This window comes from Oncorhynchus tshawytscha, linkage group LG09 (assembly GCF_018296145.1).
Source record: "Oncorhynchus tshawytscha isolate Ot180627B linkage group LG09, Otsh_v2.0, whole genome shotgun sequence".
In the NCBI taxonomy this organism is placed as follows: Eukaryota; Metazoa; Chordata; class Actinopteri; order Salmoniformes; family Salmonidae; genus Oncorhynchus; species Oncorhynchus tshawytscha.
Window position 1 is genome coordinate 49,097,686 of NC_056437.1, and position 13,406 is coordinate 49,111,091.

A 13,406-nucleotide genomic window follows, 5' to 3' on the forward strand; every position below is an offset into this window, starting at 1 on the left:
AGTCCCCCTCCTGTACTCCCTGTTCACCCATGACTACGTGTCAACGCAGGCCTCAAACTCAATAACTTTTGTAGACGTTACAAAAGTAGTAGGCCTGATTACCAACAATGATGAGACCGCCAACAGGGAGGAGTTGAGGGCCCTGGCAGAGTGGTGCCAGGAAAATAACCTCTCCTCAATGCCAACAAAACAGAGGAGCTGTTTGTGGACTTCAGGAAACAGCAGAGGGAGCACAACCCTTTCCACATCGACGGGACCTCACTGGAGAAGGAGATAAGCTACAAGTTCCTGCGTGTACACATCACTGACAATCTGAAATGATTCAACCACACATACAGTGTTGTGAAGAAGGCGCAACAGCACCTCTTCAACCTCAGGAAGCTGAAGAAATGTGGCTTGTCCCCTAAGAACCTCACAAATGTTTACAGTTGTGGCAATTGCACTGCCTGCAACTGCAGGGCTCTCCTGCATCACCGTGGGCATACTGCCTATCCTCCAGGACACCTACGGCACCCGATGTCACAGGAATGGCAAAAAGATAATCAAGGACATCAACCTCCCAAGCCAAGGCCTATTCACCCCATTAACATCCAGAAGGTGAGGTCAGTACAGGTGTATCAAAGCTGGGTCAGAGAGACTGAAAAATTGCTTCTATCTCAAGGCCATCAGAATGTTAAATAGTATTACTAGCCGGCTACCACCCGGTTACTCAACCATGCACCATAGAGGCTGCTGCCCTATATACATAGACATGGAATCACTGGTCACTTTAACAATGGAACACTATTCCCTTTAGTAATGTTTACATTCTGCTTTACTTATTTCAAAAGTACAGTCGTGGCCATCATTTTTGAGAATGACACAAATATTAATTTTCACATTCTGCTGCCTCAGTTTGTATGATGGCAATTTGCAGATACTCCAGAATGTTATGAAGAGTGATCAGATGAATTGCAATTAATTGCAAAGTCCCTCTTTGCCATGCAAATGAACAGAATCCCCCCAAAACATTTCCACTGCATTTCAGCCCTGCCACAAAAGGACCAGCTGACATCATGTCAGTGATTCTCTCGTTAACACAGGTGTGAGTGTTGACGAGGACAAGGCTGGAGATCACTCTGTCATGCTGATTGAGTTCGAATAACAGACTGGAAGCTTCAAAAGGAGGGTGGTGCATTGTTCTTCCTTTGTCAAATGTGGTTACTTGCAAGGAAACACATGCCGTCATCATTGCTTTGCACAAAAAGGGCTTCACAGGCAAATATATTGCTGCCAGTAAGATTGCACCTAAATCAACCATTTATCGGATCCTCAAGAACTTCAAGGAGAGAGGTTAAATTGTTGTGAGGAAGGCTTCAGGGTGCCCAAGAAAGTCCAGCATGCGCCAGGACCGTCTCCTACAGTTGATTCAGCTGCGGGATCAGGGCACCACCAGTACAGAGCTTGCTCAGGAATGGCAGCAGGCAGGTGTGAGTGCATCTGCACGCACAGTGAGGCGAAGACTTTTGGAGGATGGCCTGGTGTCAAGAAGGGCATCAAAGAAGCCACTTCTCTCCAGGAAAAACATCAGGGACCGACTGATATTCTGCAAAAGGTACAGGGATTGGACTGCTGAGGACTGGGATAAAGTCAATTTCTCTGATGAATCCCCTTTCTGATTGTTTGGGGCACCTGGAAAAAAGCTTGTCCGGAGAAGACAAGGTGAGCGCTACCATCAGTCCTGTGTCATGCCAACCGTAAAGCATCCTGAGACCATTCATGCTCACTCACAATTTTGCCTGAGAACACAGCCATGAATAAAGAATGGTACCAACACATTCTCAGAGAGCAACTTCTCCCAACCATCCAGGAACAGTTTGGTGACGAACAATGCCTTTTACAGCATGATGGAGCACCTTACCATAAGGCAAAAGTGATAACTAAGTGGCTCAGGGAACAAAACATGGATATTTTGGGTCCATGGCCAGGAAACTCCCCAGACCTTAATCCCATTGAGAATTTGTGATCAATCCTCAAGAGGCGGGTGGACAAACAAAAACCCAAAAATTATGACAATCTCCAAGCATTGATTATGCAAGAATGGGCTGCCATCAGCCAGGATGAGGCCCAGAAGTTAATTGACAGCATGCCTGGGCGGATTGCAGAAGTCTTGAAAAAGAACGGTCAACATTACAAATATTGACTCTTTGCATCAACTTCATGTAATTGTCAATAACAGACTTTGACACTTATGAAGTGCTTGTAATTATACTTCAGTATTCCATAGTAACATCTGACTAAAATATCTAAAGACACTGAAGCAGCAAACTTTGTGAAAATTTATATTTGTGTCATTCTCAAAACTTTTGGCCACGACTGTATATACTGTAATCTATTTTACTGTATTGTAGTCAATGCCACTCTGACATAGCTCATCCTAATATTTATACAGTATATTTCTTAATTCAATTATTTTACTTTAGATTTGTTTCTATTGTTGTGAATTGTTAGTTACCACTGCACTTTTGGAGCTAGGAACTCAAGCATTTCGCTACACCCGTAATAACATCTGATAAATGTGTGTATGTGAGCAGTAAAATTTGACATTGATTTTGACTTGTCCAATACAAAACACACATTTTTAAAATTCCATTTCGAGAACGTTTTGAAGCATTTTTAGTAGCATGCCCTTACTAGCACGACCCAGGCACAGACACCTGTACAATGTCCACAGGACAGTCTCGGTCTCGGCAGGACTTGAGGCTGTCCTAATATTAACACCATTCTCTGGCATTGGTTTATAGACTAACCTTCTGTTCTCTCCCATGTAGACCTGCCCCTGGTCAACCTATCTGTTGAGCCCCAGCCCATACTGGAGGGCAATCTGGTAAAGTTTCACTGCTCTGCCAAAGCTAACCCACCAGTCATCCACTACAGGTGAGATAGTACACCTGCATATACAGACACACACACGCACTCTCTTTCTCACACACACATCTATTTTTCTCTCCGATTTAAATCTTTTGGTTTGGGTGACCCAAAATCTCCACTTTTTGATGCACTTATTGTGTTCAGTAGGCCTATATACACACTATCTACATTCCTCTCATGTTTATGCATACAGGCTGCTTTTAGGAGTTCCGTAGTCTCTCTGTCAAAGTTCTGCTGCTCTACTGGGGTATAGCACAATAAACAACCACATACAGTTTAAGTCAGAAGTTTACATACACTTAGGTTGAAGTCATTAACAGTCGTTTTTCAACCACTCCACAAATTTCTTGTTAACAAACTATAGTTTTGGCAAGTCAGTTAGGACATCTACTTTGTACATGACACAAGTACTTTTGACACAAGTACTTTTTCCAACAATTGTTTACAGACAGATTATTTCCCTTTTAATTCACTATATCACAATTCCATTGGGTAAGAAGTTTACATAATCTAAATTGACTGTACCTACAAACAGCTTGGAAAATTCCCGAAAATTATGTCATGGCTTTAGAAGCTTCTGATAGGCTAAATGACATCATTTGATTCAATTGGAGGTGTACCTTTACCTCAGTGCCTCTTTGCTTGACATAATGGAGAAATCAAAAGAAATCAGTCAAGACCTCAGAAAAAAATTGTGGACCTCCACAAGTCTGATTCATCCTTGGGAGCAATTTCTAAATGCCTGAAGGTACCACGTTCATCTGTACAAACAATAGTACGAAGTATAAACACCATGGGACCACGCAGCCATCATACTGCTCAGGAAGGAGACGTTCTGTCTCTTAGAGATGAACGTACTTTGGTGCGAAAAGTGCAAATCAAACCTAGAACAACAGCAAAGGACCCTGTGAAGATGCTGGAGGAAACAGGTACAAAAAGTATCTATATCCACAGTAAAACGGGTTCTAAATCGACATAACCTGAAAGGCCGCTCAGCAAGGAAGAAGCCACTGCTCCAAAACCACCATGAAAAAGCCAGACTATGATTTGCAACTGCACATGGGGACAAAGATGGCATCATGTGGAAGGAAAATTATGTGGATATATTGAAGCAACATCTCAAGACATCAGAAGTTAAAGTTTGGTCGCAAACGGGTCTTCCAAATGGACAATGACCCCAAGCATACTTCCAAAGTTGTGGCAAAATAGCATAAGACAACAAAGTCAAGGTATTGGAGTGGCCATCACAAAGCCCTGACCTCAATTCTATAGAAAATTTGTGGGCAGACCTGAAAAAGAGTGTGCGAGCAAGGATGCCTCCAAACCTGACTCTGTTACACTAGCTCTGTCAGGAGGAATGGGCCAAAATTCACCCAACTTATTGTGGGAAGCTTGTGGAAGGCTACTCAAAATGTTTGACCCAAGTAAAAAAAAATTAAAGACAATGCTACCAAATACTAATTGAGTGTATGTAAATTTCTAACCCACTGGGAATGTGATGAAAGAAATACAAGTTGAAATAAATCATTCTCTCAACTAATATTCTGACATTTCACATTCTGAAAATAAATTGGTGATCCTAATTAACCCAAGACAATGAGTTGTTACTCGGATTAAACATCAGGAATTGTGAAAAACTGAGTTTAAATGTATTTGGCTAAGGTGTATGTAAACTTCCGACTTCAACTGTATGTTTCACATTGTTGTAGGTAGTCCAGGGTGGGGCAGGTGGTTTGTCGACGTAAAAAAGTGTGCTAAATGTACCCAGATCTCACCTTAGACCTTAACTTCTTGACAGCAGCTGGCATCTCATATATTATAGATGGGCGGGGTCCCTGAGACGATGGCGGTTATATCTCTGCCATATGCCTGTGCGGTGGGAGGGGGGGGGCTAACAAGCGCTGACTGAGGAAAGTGTGAGCTAACACAAGCATTCATTTTGGTTAACAACCAGCTGACAGAAACCCTAACCAAAAATAAGATGAGGTCTGTCTGCAGTATGCATGTTGAAGGGGTTGTGTCATCTACCATCATTAACTTCCCATTATTCACTTTGGGAAGTTTACCCTTGCCTCGTTTTGTTATAACATCTTTGGTCTGACAGACATTTACGTAACACACAGAAGGCATTGAACAATGTCAACAAACATGGCTCCACACATTACTGGCAATTAGCTTAGCATTAGCTTATCATGATCAGCACAACATTCAAAAAAGTATTTTACACACATCATTTGTTTCCGTGAATAAAAGAGTAAGTAAATAAATTATTAAGACACAAACCATTTTCTGAAGGTGATTTATTGATACAGTTGGTATGTGCTGGCAACCAATCACATCAACCCTGATACTTGCTCTGAGCCATTCAGTGTTGTTGTTTATGTACAGTGGGGCAAAAAAGTATTTAGTCAGCCACCAATTGTGCAAGTTCTCCCACATAAAAAGATGAGAGAGGCCTGTAAATTTCATCATTGGTACACTTCAACTATGACAGACAAAATGAGAAAAAAAATCCAGAAAATCACATTGTAGGATTTTTAATGAATTTATTTGCAAATTATGGTGGAAAATAAGTATTTGGTCAATAACAAAAGTTTATCTCAATAATTTGTTATATACCCTTTGTTGACAATGACAGAGGTCAAACATTTTCTGTAAGTCTTCACAAGGTTTTCACACACTGTTGCTGATATTTTGGCCCATTCCCCCATGCAGATCTCCTCTAGAGCAGTGATGTTTTGGGGCTGTTGCTGGGCCACACAGACTTTCAACTCCCTCCAGAGATTTTCTATGGGGTTGAGATCTGGAGACTGGCTAGGCCACTTCATGACCTTGAAATGCTTCTTACGAATCCACTCCTTCGTTGCCCGGGCGGTGTGTTTGGGATCATTGTCATGCTGAAAGACCCAGCCACGTTTCATCTTCAATGCCCTTGCTGATGGAAGGAGATTTCCACTCAAAATCTCACGATACATGGCCCCATTCATTCTTTCCTTTACACGGATCAGTCGTCCTGGTCCCTTTGCAGAAAAACAGCCCCAAAGCATGATGTTTCCACGCCCATGCTTCACAGTAGGTATGGTGTTCTTTGGATGCAACTCAGCATTCTTTGTCCTCCAAACACGACGAGTTGAGTTTTTACCAAAAAGTTATATTTTGGTTTCATCTGACCATATGACATTCTCCCAATATTCTTCTGGATCATCCAAATGCTCTCTAGCAAACTTCAGACGGGCATGGACATGTACTGGCTTAAGCAAGGGGACACGTCTGGCACTGCAGGATTTGAGTCCCTGGCGGCGTAGTGTGTTAATGATGGTAGGCTTTGTTACTTTGGTCCCAGCTCTCTGCAGGTCATTCACTACAATTCCCCGTGTGGTTCTGAGATTTTTGCTCACCGTTCTTGTGATCATTTTGACCCCACGGGGTGAGATCTTGCGTGGAGCTCCAGATCGAGGGAGATTATCAGTGGTCTTGTATGTCTTCCATTTCCTAATAATTGCTCCCATAGTTGATTTCTTCAAACCAAGCTGCTTACCTATTGCAGATTCAGTCTTCCCAGCCTGGTGCAGGTCTACAATTTTGTTTCTGGTGTCCTTTGACAGCTCTGTGGTCTTGGCCATAGTGGAGTTTGGAGTGTGACTGTTTGAGGTTGTGGACAGGTGTCTTTTATACTGATAACAAGTTCAAACAGGTGCCATTAATACAGGTAACGAGTGGAGGACAGAGGAGCCTCTTAAAGAAGAAGTTATAGGTCTGTGAGAGCCAGATATCTTGCTTGTTTGTAGGTGACCAAATATTTATTTTCCACCATAATTTGCAAATAAATTCATTAAAAATCCTACAATGTGATTTTCTGGATTTTTTTTCTCATTTTGTCTGTCATAGTTGAAGTGTACCTACGGTGAACAGGCCTCTCTCATCTTTTTAAGTGGGAGAACTTGCACAATTGGTGACTGACTAAATACTTTTTTGCCCCACTGTACATAGCTAGTTGGCTAAGCTGTAGCCTTAGCAATTTCTTTCAAAAGGAGACTACCCAGATATGTGGAAAATATGGAGCTTTTTGTTTATTCTGACAAAGAATCTGAGTATTAAAATTAGGAATCAGATTCTGACAGTTACAGTGAGGAGTTGCCCCCCAATCTTGTGGCCATTGAGAACCCTGAATCTGAAGACCCCTTGCCCACTGACGAAGGCCCAGATCCCTCTGAAGATGCTGGTGGTGATGGAGGCAGACCAACAGTGGGTGAAGTACGGAGGGTCTGTGGTAGCTGGAAGGCCGCCAGCCATTTCACCCCTCCTCTGGCCCTGCTTTTGGCTTTGAAGGGTCCTCGTCTTGAATGCAAAGCCCCCTTGCCATCTCCCTCTGAGTCAGAGTGCTTTAAGCTGTTTCTGACAGAGGAGCAGGTGGGAGACAGTGGAGATGATCAATTGCTACGGGAGAAGAGAAATCCAGGTTTGAGGGGGAAGCTTACTAAATGGATGAAAACCACAATGAGTGAAATGTCTACCTTCCTGGTAACAGTCCTTCTAAGGGAATACTGGAGCACGGATCCTATGTTTGCAACTCCCTTCTTTGCCACCCCCTTTTCCCAAGACCGCTTCCTAATTCTGCTGCTATGCCTGAATTTCATAGAAAATGCTGCTGCCAACCTAAATGAACACTTACACAAAATAAGAAATGTTCTCACCAGCCTGACATCAGCATTTGGATGGGACTTTGTGCCATACAAGGACCTATGCATTGATGAGTCCCTGATGATACGGAGGGGTAGGCTGGCGTTCTACATTCCCTCCAAAAGGCAGAGGTTTGGGGTCAAGTTCTTTATGTGTGACATATAGACAGGATTTGACATTATAGTCTACAAGGGTCCACCACTGACATTTGCGGTAATGACCATGCTGTCTCCTCATTTCAGGAAGGGCCACACTTTGTATGTGGACAGTTGGCTTAGCAGTCTTACACTCTTACAGCATCTGCTCTCCAACAACAAATAAAATAACAGTTTATTGCTCACATACACTTGCTTAGCAGATGCTATTGCGGGTGTAGCAAAATGCTTGTGCTTCTAGTTCCAACAGTGCAGCAATATCTAACAAGTAATATCAAAAAATGTCACAACAAATACCTAATACACACAAATCTATGTAAATGAATGGAATTAAGAATATATAAATATATGGATGAGCAATGTCAGAGACGCATAGACTAAAATACAGTAGATAGTATAGAATACAGTATATACATTTGAGATGAGTAATGCAAGATATGTAAACATTATTAAAGTGACTAGTGTTCCATTTATTAAAGTGGCCAATGATTCCATGTCTGTGTATGTAGACAGCAGCATCTCTGTGCTAGTGATGGCTATTTAACAGTCTGATGATCTTGAGATAGAAGCTGTTTTTCAGTCTCTCGGACCCGGCTTTGATGCACCTGTACTGACCTTGCCTTCTGGATGATAGCAGGGTGAACAGACAGTGGCTTTGTTGGTGTATGTCCTTGATGATATCTTTGGCCTTCCTGTGACATCGGGTGCTGTAGGTGTCCTGTAGGACAGGTAGTTTGCCCCCTGTGATGCATTGTACAGACCGCACAAGCCCGCCAAGAGAGGGCCGCCCACCAAAACTCACCAACCAGGCAAGGAGGGCATTAATCAGAGAGGCAAAAAAAAGATACCAAAGATAACCCTGAAGTAGCTGCAAAGCTCCACAATGAAGTTTGGAGTATCTGTCCATAGGACCACTTTAAGCCATCTCTGTGGGGTGTCCAGAAAAAGAAAAAAAAAGCCATTGCTTAAAGAAAAAAATAAGCAAACATGTTTGGTGTTTGCCGAAAAGTATGTGGGAGACTTCCCAAACATATGGACGAAAGTACTCTGGTCAGATGAGATTAAAATGTAGCTTTTTGGTCATCAAGAAAAACGCTATGTCTGGCGAAAACCCAACACCTCTCATCACCCCAGGAATACCATCCCCACAGTGAAGCATGGTGGCGGCAGCATCATGCTGTGGGGATGTTTTTCATAGGCAAGGACTGTGAGTAGTTATGCATTATCAAGTTTTCATTTTTTTTGTCTTATGTCTTGCATCTCTTTTTAGGCATGTTGTGTACATCAAATGATACAAACCCCCAAATAATCAATTTTAATTCCAGGTTGTTAGGCAACAAAATAGGAAAAATGCCAAGGGGGTATCATGGAAATTTCCTGTATTACCAAATTATGAGAGAGCAAACCACACACAAGTCAGTTATCATAAAGTCCATCTTTAATTATATGAGCTTCACCATAGCCCTGTGACTCTCAGATCAATTCAGTGTCTATGAATGAATTCTCTGAGAGTGCTTACATAATGGCAACTGAGATCCTTTATAGTAAAGACACACATAGCCAGACAGCATTGGCTATAAATTATTGTTCAGTTTGGTCTCCTAAACTAAGATCTTATCTCATTCTTGGTACCACCAGAAACATAAAAGAAGCTAATAGTTCTCTGACGCCATTAGCATTGTTTTGACAAAACTAATAGATTACTTTATATAAGCACAATTGAGTGTAAAGTAATTGTTATGAAATAAGTACCTTGCGTGGTTATTAAGGAATACACACATAATGCATTACGCTCAATACATAAACACATACATACAGTTGAATTCAGAAGTTTACATACACTTAGGTTGGACTCATTAAAACACTTTTGTACCTGTTTCCTCCAGCATCTTAACAAGGTCCTTTGCTGTTGTTCTGGGATTGATTTGCACTTTTCGCTCCAATGTACGTTCATATCTAGGAGACAGAATGCTTCTCCTTCCTGAGCGGTATGACGGCTACATAGTCCCATGGTGTTTATTCTTGCATACTATTGCTTGTACAGATGAATGAGGTACCTTCAGGCATTTGGAAATTGCTCCCAAGGATGAACCAGACTTGTGGAGGTCTACAATTTTTTTTCTGAGGTCTTGGCTGATTTCTTTTGAATTTCCATACTTAGTGTATGTAAATTTCTGACCCACTGGAATTGTGATACAGTGAATTATGAGTGAAATAAATCTCTCTGTAAACAATTGTTGGAAAAATGACTTGTGTCATGCACAAAGTAGATGTCCTAACAGACTTGACAAAACTATAGTTTGTTAACAAGAAATGTATGGAGTGGTTGAGAAACAAGTTTTAATGACTCCAACCTAAGTGTTTTTATACTTCCAACTTCAACTGTAAGTGTATGTAAACTTCCTACTTCAACTGTATATAACTTGCAAATATTGTCTAATCCAAGTGTGCAAAGCTCTTATGGTGCTTTTCCACTGCATGGCTGTGCCGTGCCGCGAATATCACAGTTCCTATTTCATTTTCATTTTCCCATGGCCCGCATGATTCCTGGACCCAAGCATGATATTCATCCTTAAACAATGTAAGGAAAACAACAATAAAAGCAATGCAGGCACCAGGGGGAAAAAGTTTGGCAGGTTCTATTCTGACTAGAGAAAATGTCTGCATTCTTGACCTGGGGAACCACTCATTAGGCTCTCATCGAAGAGAGAAATTTGTCTAGCTAATCCTAATCTTACATTTGCATAACATGCCTCATACGTAAATTGTCTGCAACAGTGAAATGGGCGACAACTACTTGAATTAATGAGGAGGCAGAACGCACCTAATTTCAAACTGTTGTTTGCAAATAACTTGAAATCGACCAGATTAAACATATCTTAATAGATAATTTGCTTTGGTTTGCAGGCAGCACGTGTTAACTGTCCTGTTGCGTAACAATCACATTTTGGAACAGTGAGTGCATTCTGACATCACACGCATTAAAAAAACTCACGCGGTGGAGACAGCATGATTTTCCTGTGTTATATCATGAATTCAGTCTATAGGCCAGGAGAAACTTTAATCCATTATTTGGTTTGTTTTAAACAGCCATTTAAAACGTCAGCTAAACATCACTGTGAGTGATAGGGGCAGCCGTACTGAAATACTGAACTTCCCCTTGAAGACCACAAATATTTTTGACCAAAATCAATTTACAAGAGAATTCTAGCCAAATTGAAAATCCTTCCCCTTCAAGAGACAAGAGACAATCAGTAGCTGAAAAAATAAATAAGTGTACTCTTTGTTTGCTTCAACCCAGTAGTTGAAAAATGCAAAAAGCTAAGGGATAGGGCTGGAGAAATGTTACTGCTCTCAAATTCATAAACAGAGCTATGGGTGCCAGGACTGACCATCCCTGACATCAAAATTATAGATTTAACCATGTTATATATGCTATATAGTGTTTACATTGGAGTAAATCAAGCTTATATTTTGCGTTCTGATAGGGTATTTACGACTTAAAAACTGGTAAATTCCCACCTTCCACTTGATTACGAATGCAGCATAAGTCTCCCATTGACATCAAACCTGCAAACAAAAATGAATAGTTACGATGTCCCCGAAACATAGTGCTCAGGATGCTGTTTTATGCTCCTGTCGAGGTTTTGTCTTGTTCCCGGTTTGTTCCCGGGATATCCCCAAGAACGATTTTAGGACATTCTCTGGACGTTGTGTCATGGACCACTTTTTTATGACTTTATACTGCGACCAAACTGAGGCCTATACTGAAAGTCCATTTATGGTGTTGAGTATAACATCATGTTTTTAAACTAGTTAGGGATACGCTGGGCGCAAAAGTCTCAACTGGCCAATTGCCAGGGAAAATGCAGAGCGCCAGATTCCAATAAAATACTATAAAATTCAAACTTTCATTAAATCACACATGTAAGATACTCAATTAAAAGCTACACTCGTTGTGAATCCAGCCAACATGTCAGATTTTTAAAATGCTTTTCGGCGAAAGCATAAGGAGCTATTATCTGATAGCCTGCACATCTGCACCAGCAGTAAACAAAGGAGTTAGCATATTTCAACCCTGCAGGCGCTACACAAAACGCTGAAATATAAAACATGCATTACCTTTGACGAGCTTCTTTTGTTGGCACTACAATATGTCCCATAAACATCACATTTGATCCTTTTGTTCGATTAATTCCACCCATATATATCCAAAATGTCCATTTATAAAGCGCGTTTGATCCAGAAAAAAACAGCTTACAAAAAACGCAACGTCACTACAAAATATTCAAAAGTTGCCTATGAACTTTGCCAAAATATTTCAAATTACTTTTGTAATACAACTTTAGGTATTTTTAAACGTTAATAATCGATCAAAATGTAGACGGGGCAATCTGTATTCAATACAGGAATGAAAACAAACCAGCGCCACTTTTCACGTCTTGCGCAACTCACAAAAGTGTACCCAGTTCCTAGTTGGCCTACATCTTCATTGCACAAAGGAATAACCTCAACCAAATTCCAAAGACTGGTGACATCCAGTGGAAGCGGTAGGAACTGAAAACAAGTTCCTAAGAAATATTCCTTGGCAATAACAAGTCAGGGAACAGAGGGGCAAAAAAGGGTAAAAAAAAATCTGAACAGTTGGTCCTCCGGGTTTTGCCTGCTACATAAGTTATGTTATACTCACAGACATGATTCAAGTGTTTTCTATCTAAATCTATGAATAATATGCATATCTTATATTCTTGGCATGAGTAGCAGGAAGTTGAAATCAGGCTCGCTATTTATACAAAAGTGAAAATTCTGCCCCATAGCCCCAAGAGGTTTTAATGTTCCTAGAACGTTTTTAGAAGGTCATTGAGAGAACGCATCGCACAAACCCTAAAAGGGACCTTGTGTTAACATCGCCTAATGTCCTTAGGACGTCCCCTTTTTGCCGGTAATGCACGACTGAGTGACAATTTGACTTAGTAAGTTGAGATTTGCTCTAGTGTGTATATGAAAGGTACTTACTTAATTCTTGGAACTACCCATCCCGGATCTGGGAGAATTGTCAACTACACTAATTAGCAACGGTCAAAAAATATTACTAGAAAATATTCATATTCATGAAATCACAAGTGAAATATAGTGAAACACAGCTTAGCCTTTTGTTAATCATCCTGTCATCTCAGATTTCGAAATTATGCTTTACAGCCAAAGCAAGACAAGTGTTTGTGTAAGTTTATCAAAAGCCTAGCATAGCATTATGTACAGCTAGCAGCAGGAAGCTTGGTCACGAAAATCAGAAAAGCAATCAAATTAACAAATTGATCTTCGGATGTTTTCACTGACGAGACTCCCAGTTAGACAGCAAATGTTCCTTTTGTTCCATAAAGATTATTGTTATACCCAAAATACCTCCTTTTGTTGGTCACGTTATGTTGAGAAATCCACCGGAAATAGCGGTCACGACAACGCCAAAATGTTTTTAATAATTTTTTTATAATCAATCCTCAAGGTGTTTTTCAAATATCTATTCGATAATATATCAACCGGGACAATTGGCTTTTCAGTAGGACCGAGAGGAAAAATGACTACCTCTGTCTTTTACGCAAGAATCACTCTGAAAGTCCTCAGCTGGCCACTGACGCAAAATAAAGGCCTGAAACTACGTCT

At 40.9% G+C, this 13,406-nt stretch overlaps 1 protein-coding gene across 1 annotated transcript in view; it reads left to right on the forward strand.

Moving 5' to 3' along the window:
* The window catches only part of LOC112259141 (kin of IRRE-like protein 3), a 140,776-nt gene that overhangs the window by 79,036 nt on the left and 48,334 nt on the right, over positions 1-13,406 (forward strand). Inside the window, exon 6 of the mRNA XM_024433889.1 lies at positions 2,811-2,916. Within this exon, the coding sequence (XP_024289657.1) occupies positions 2,811-2,916 (106 nt within the window). The remainder of the gene's footprint in view (positions 1-2,810; positions 2,917-13,406) is intronic.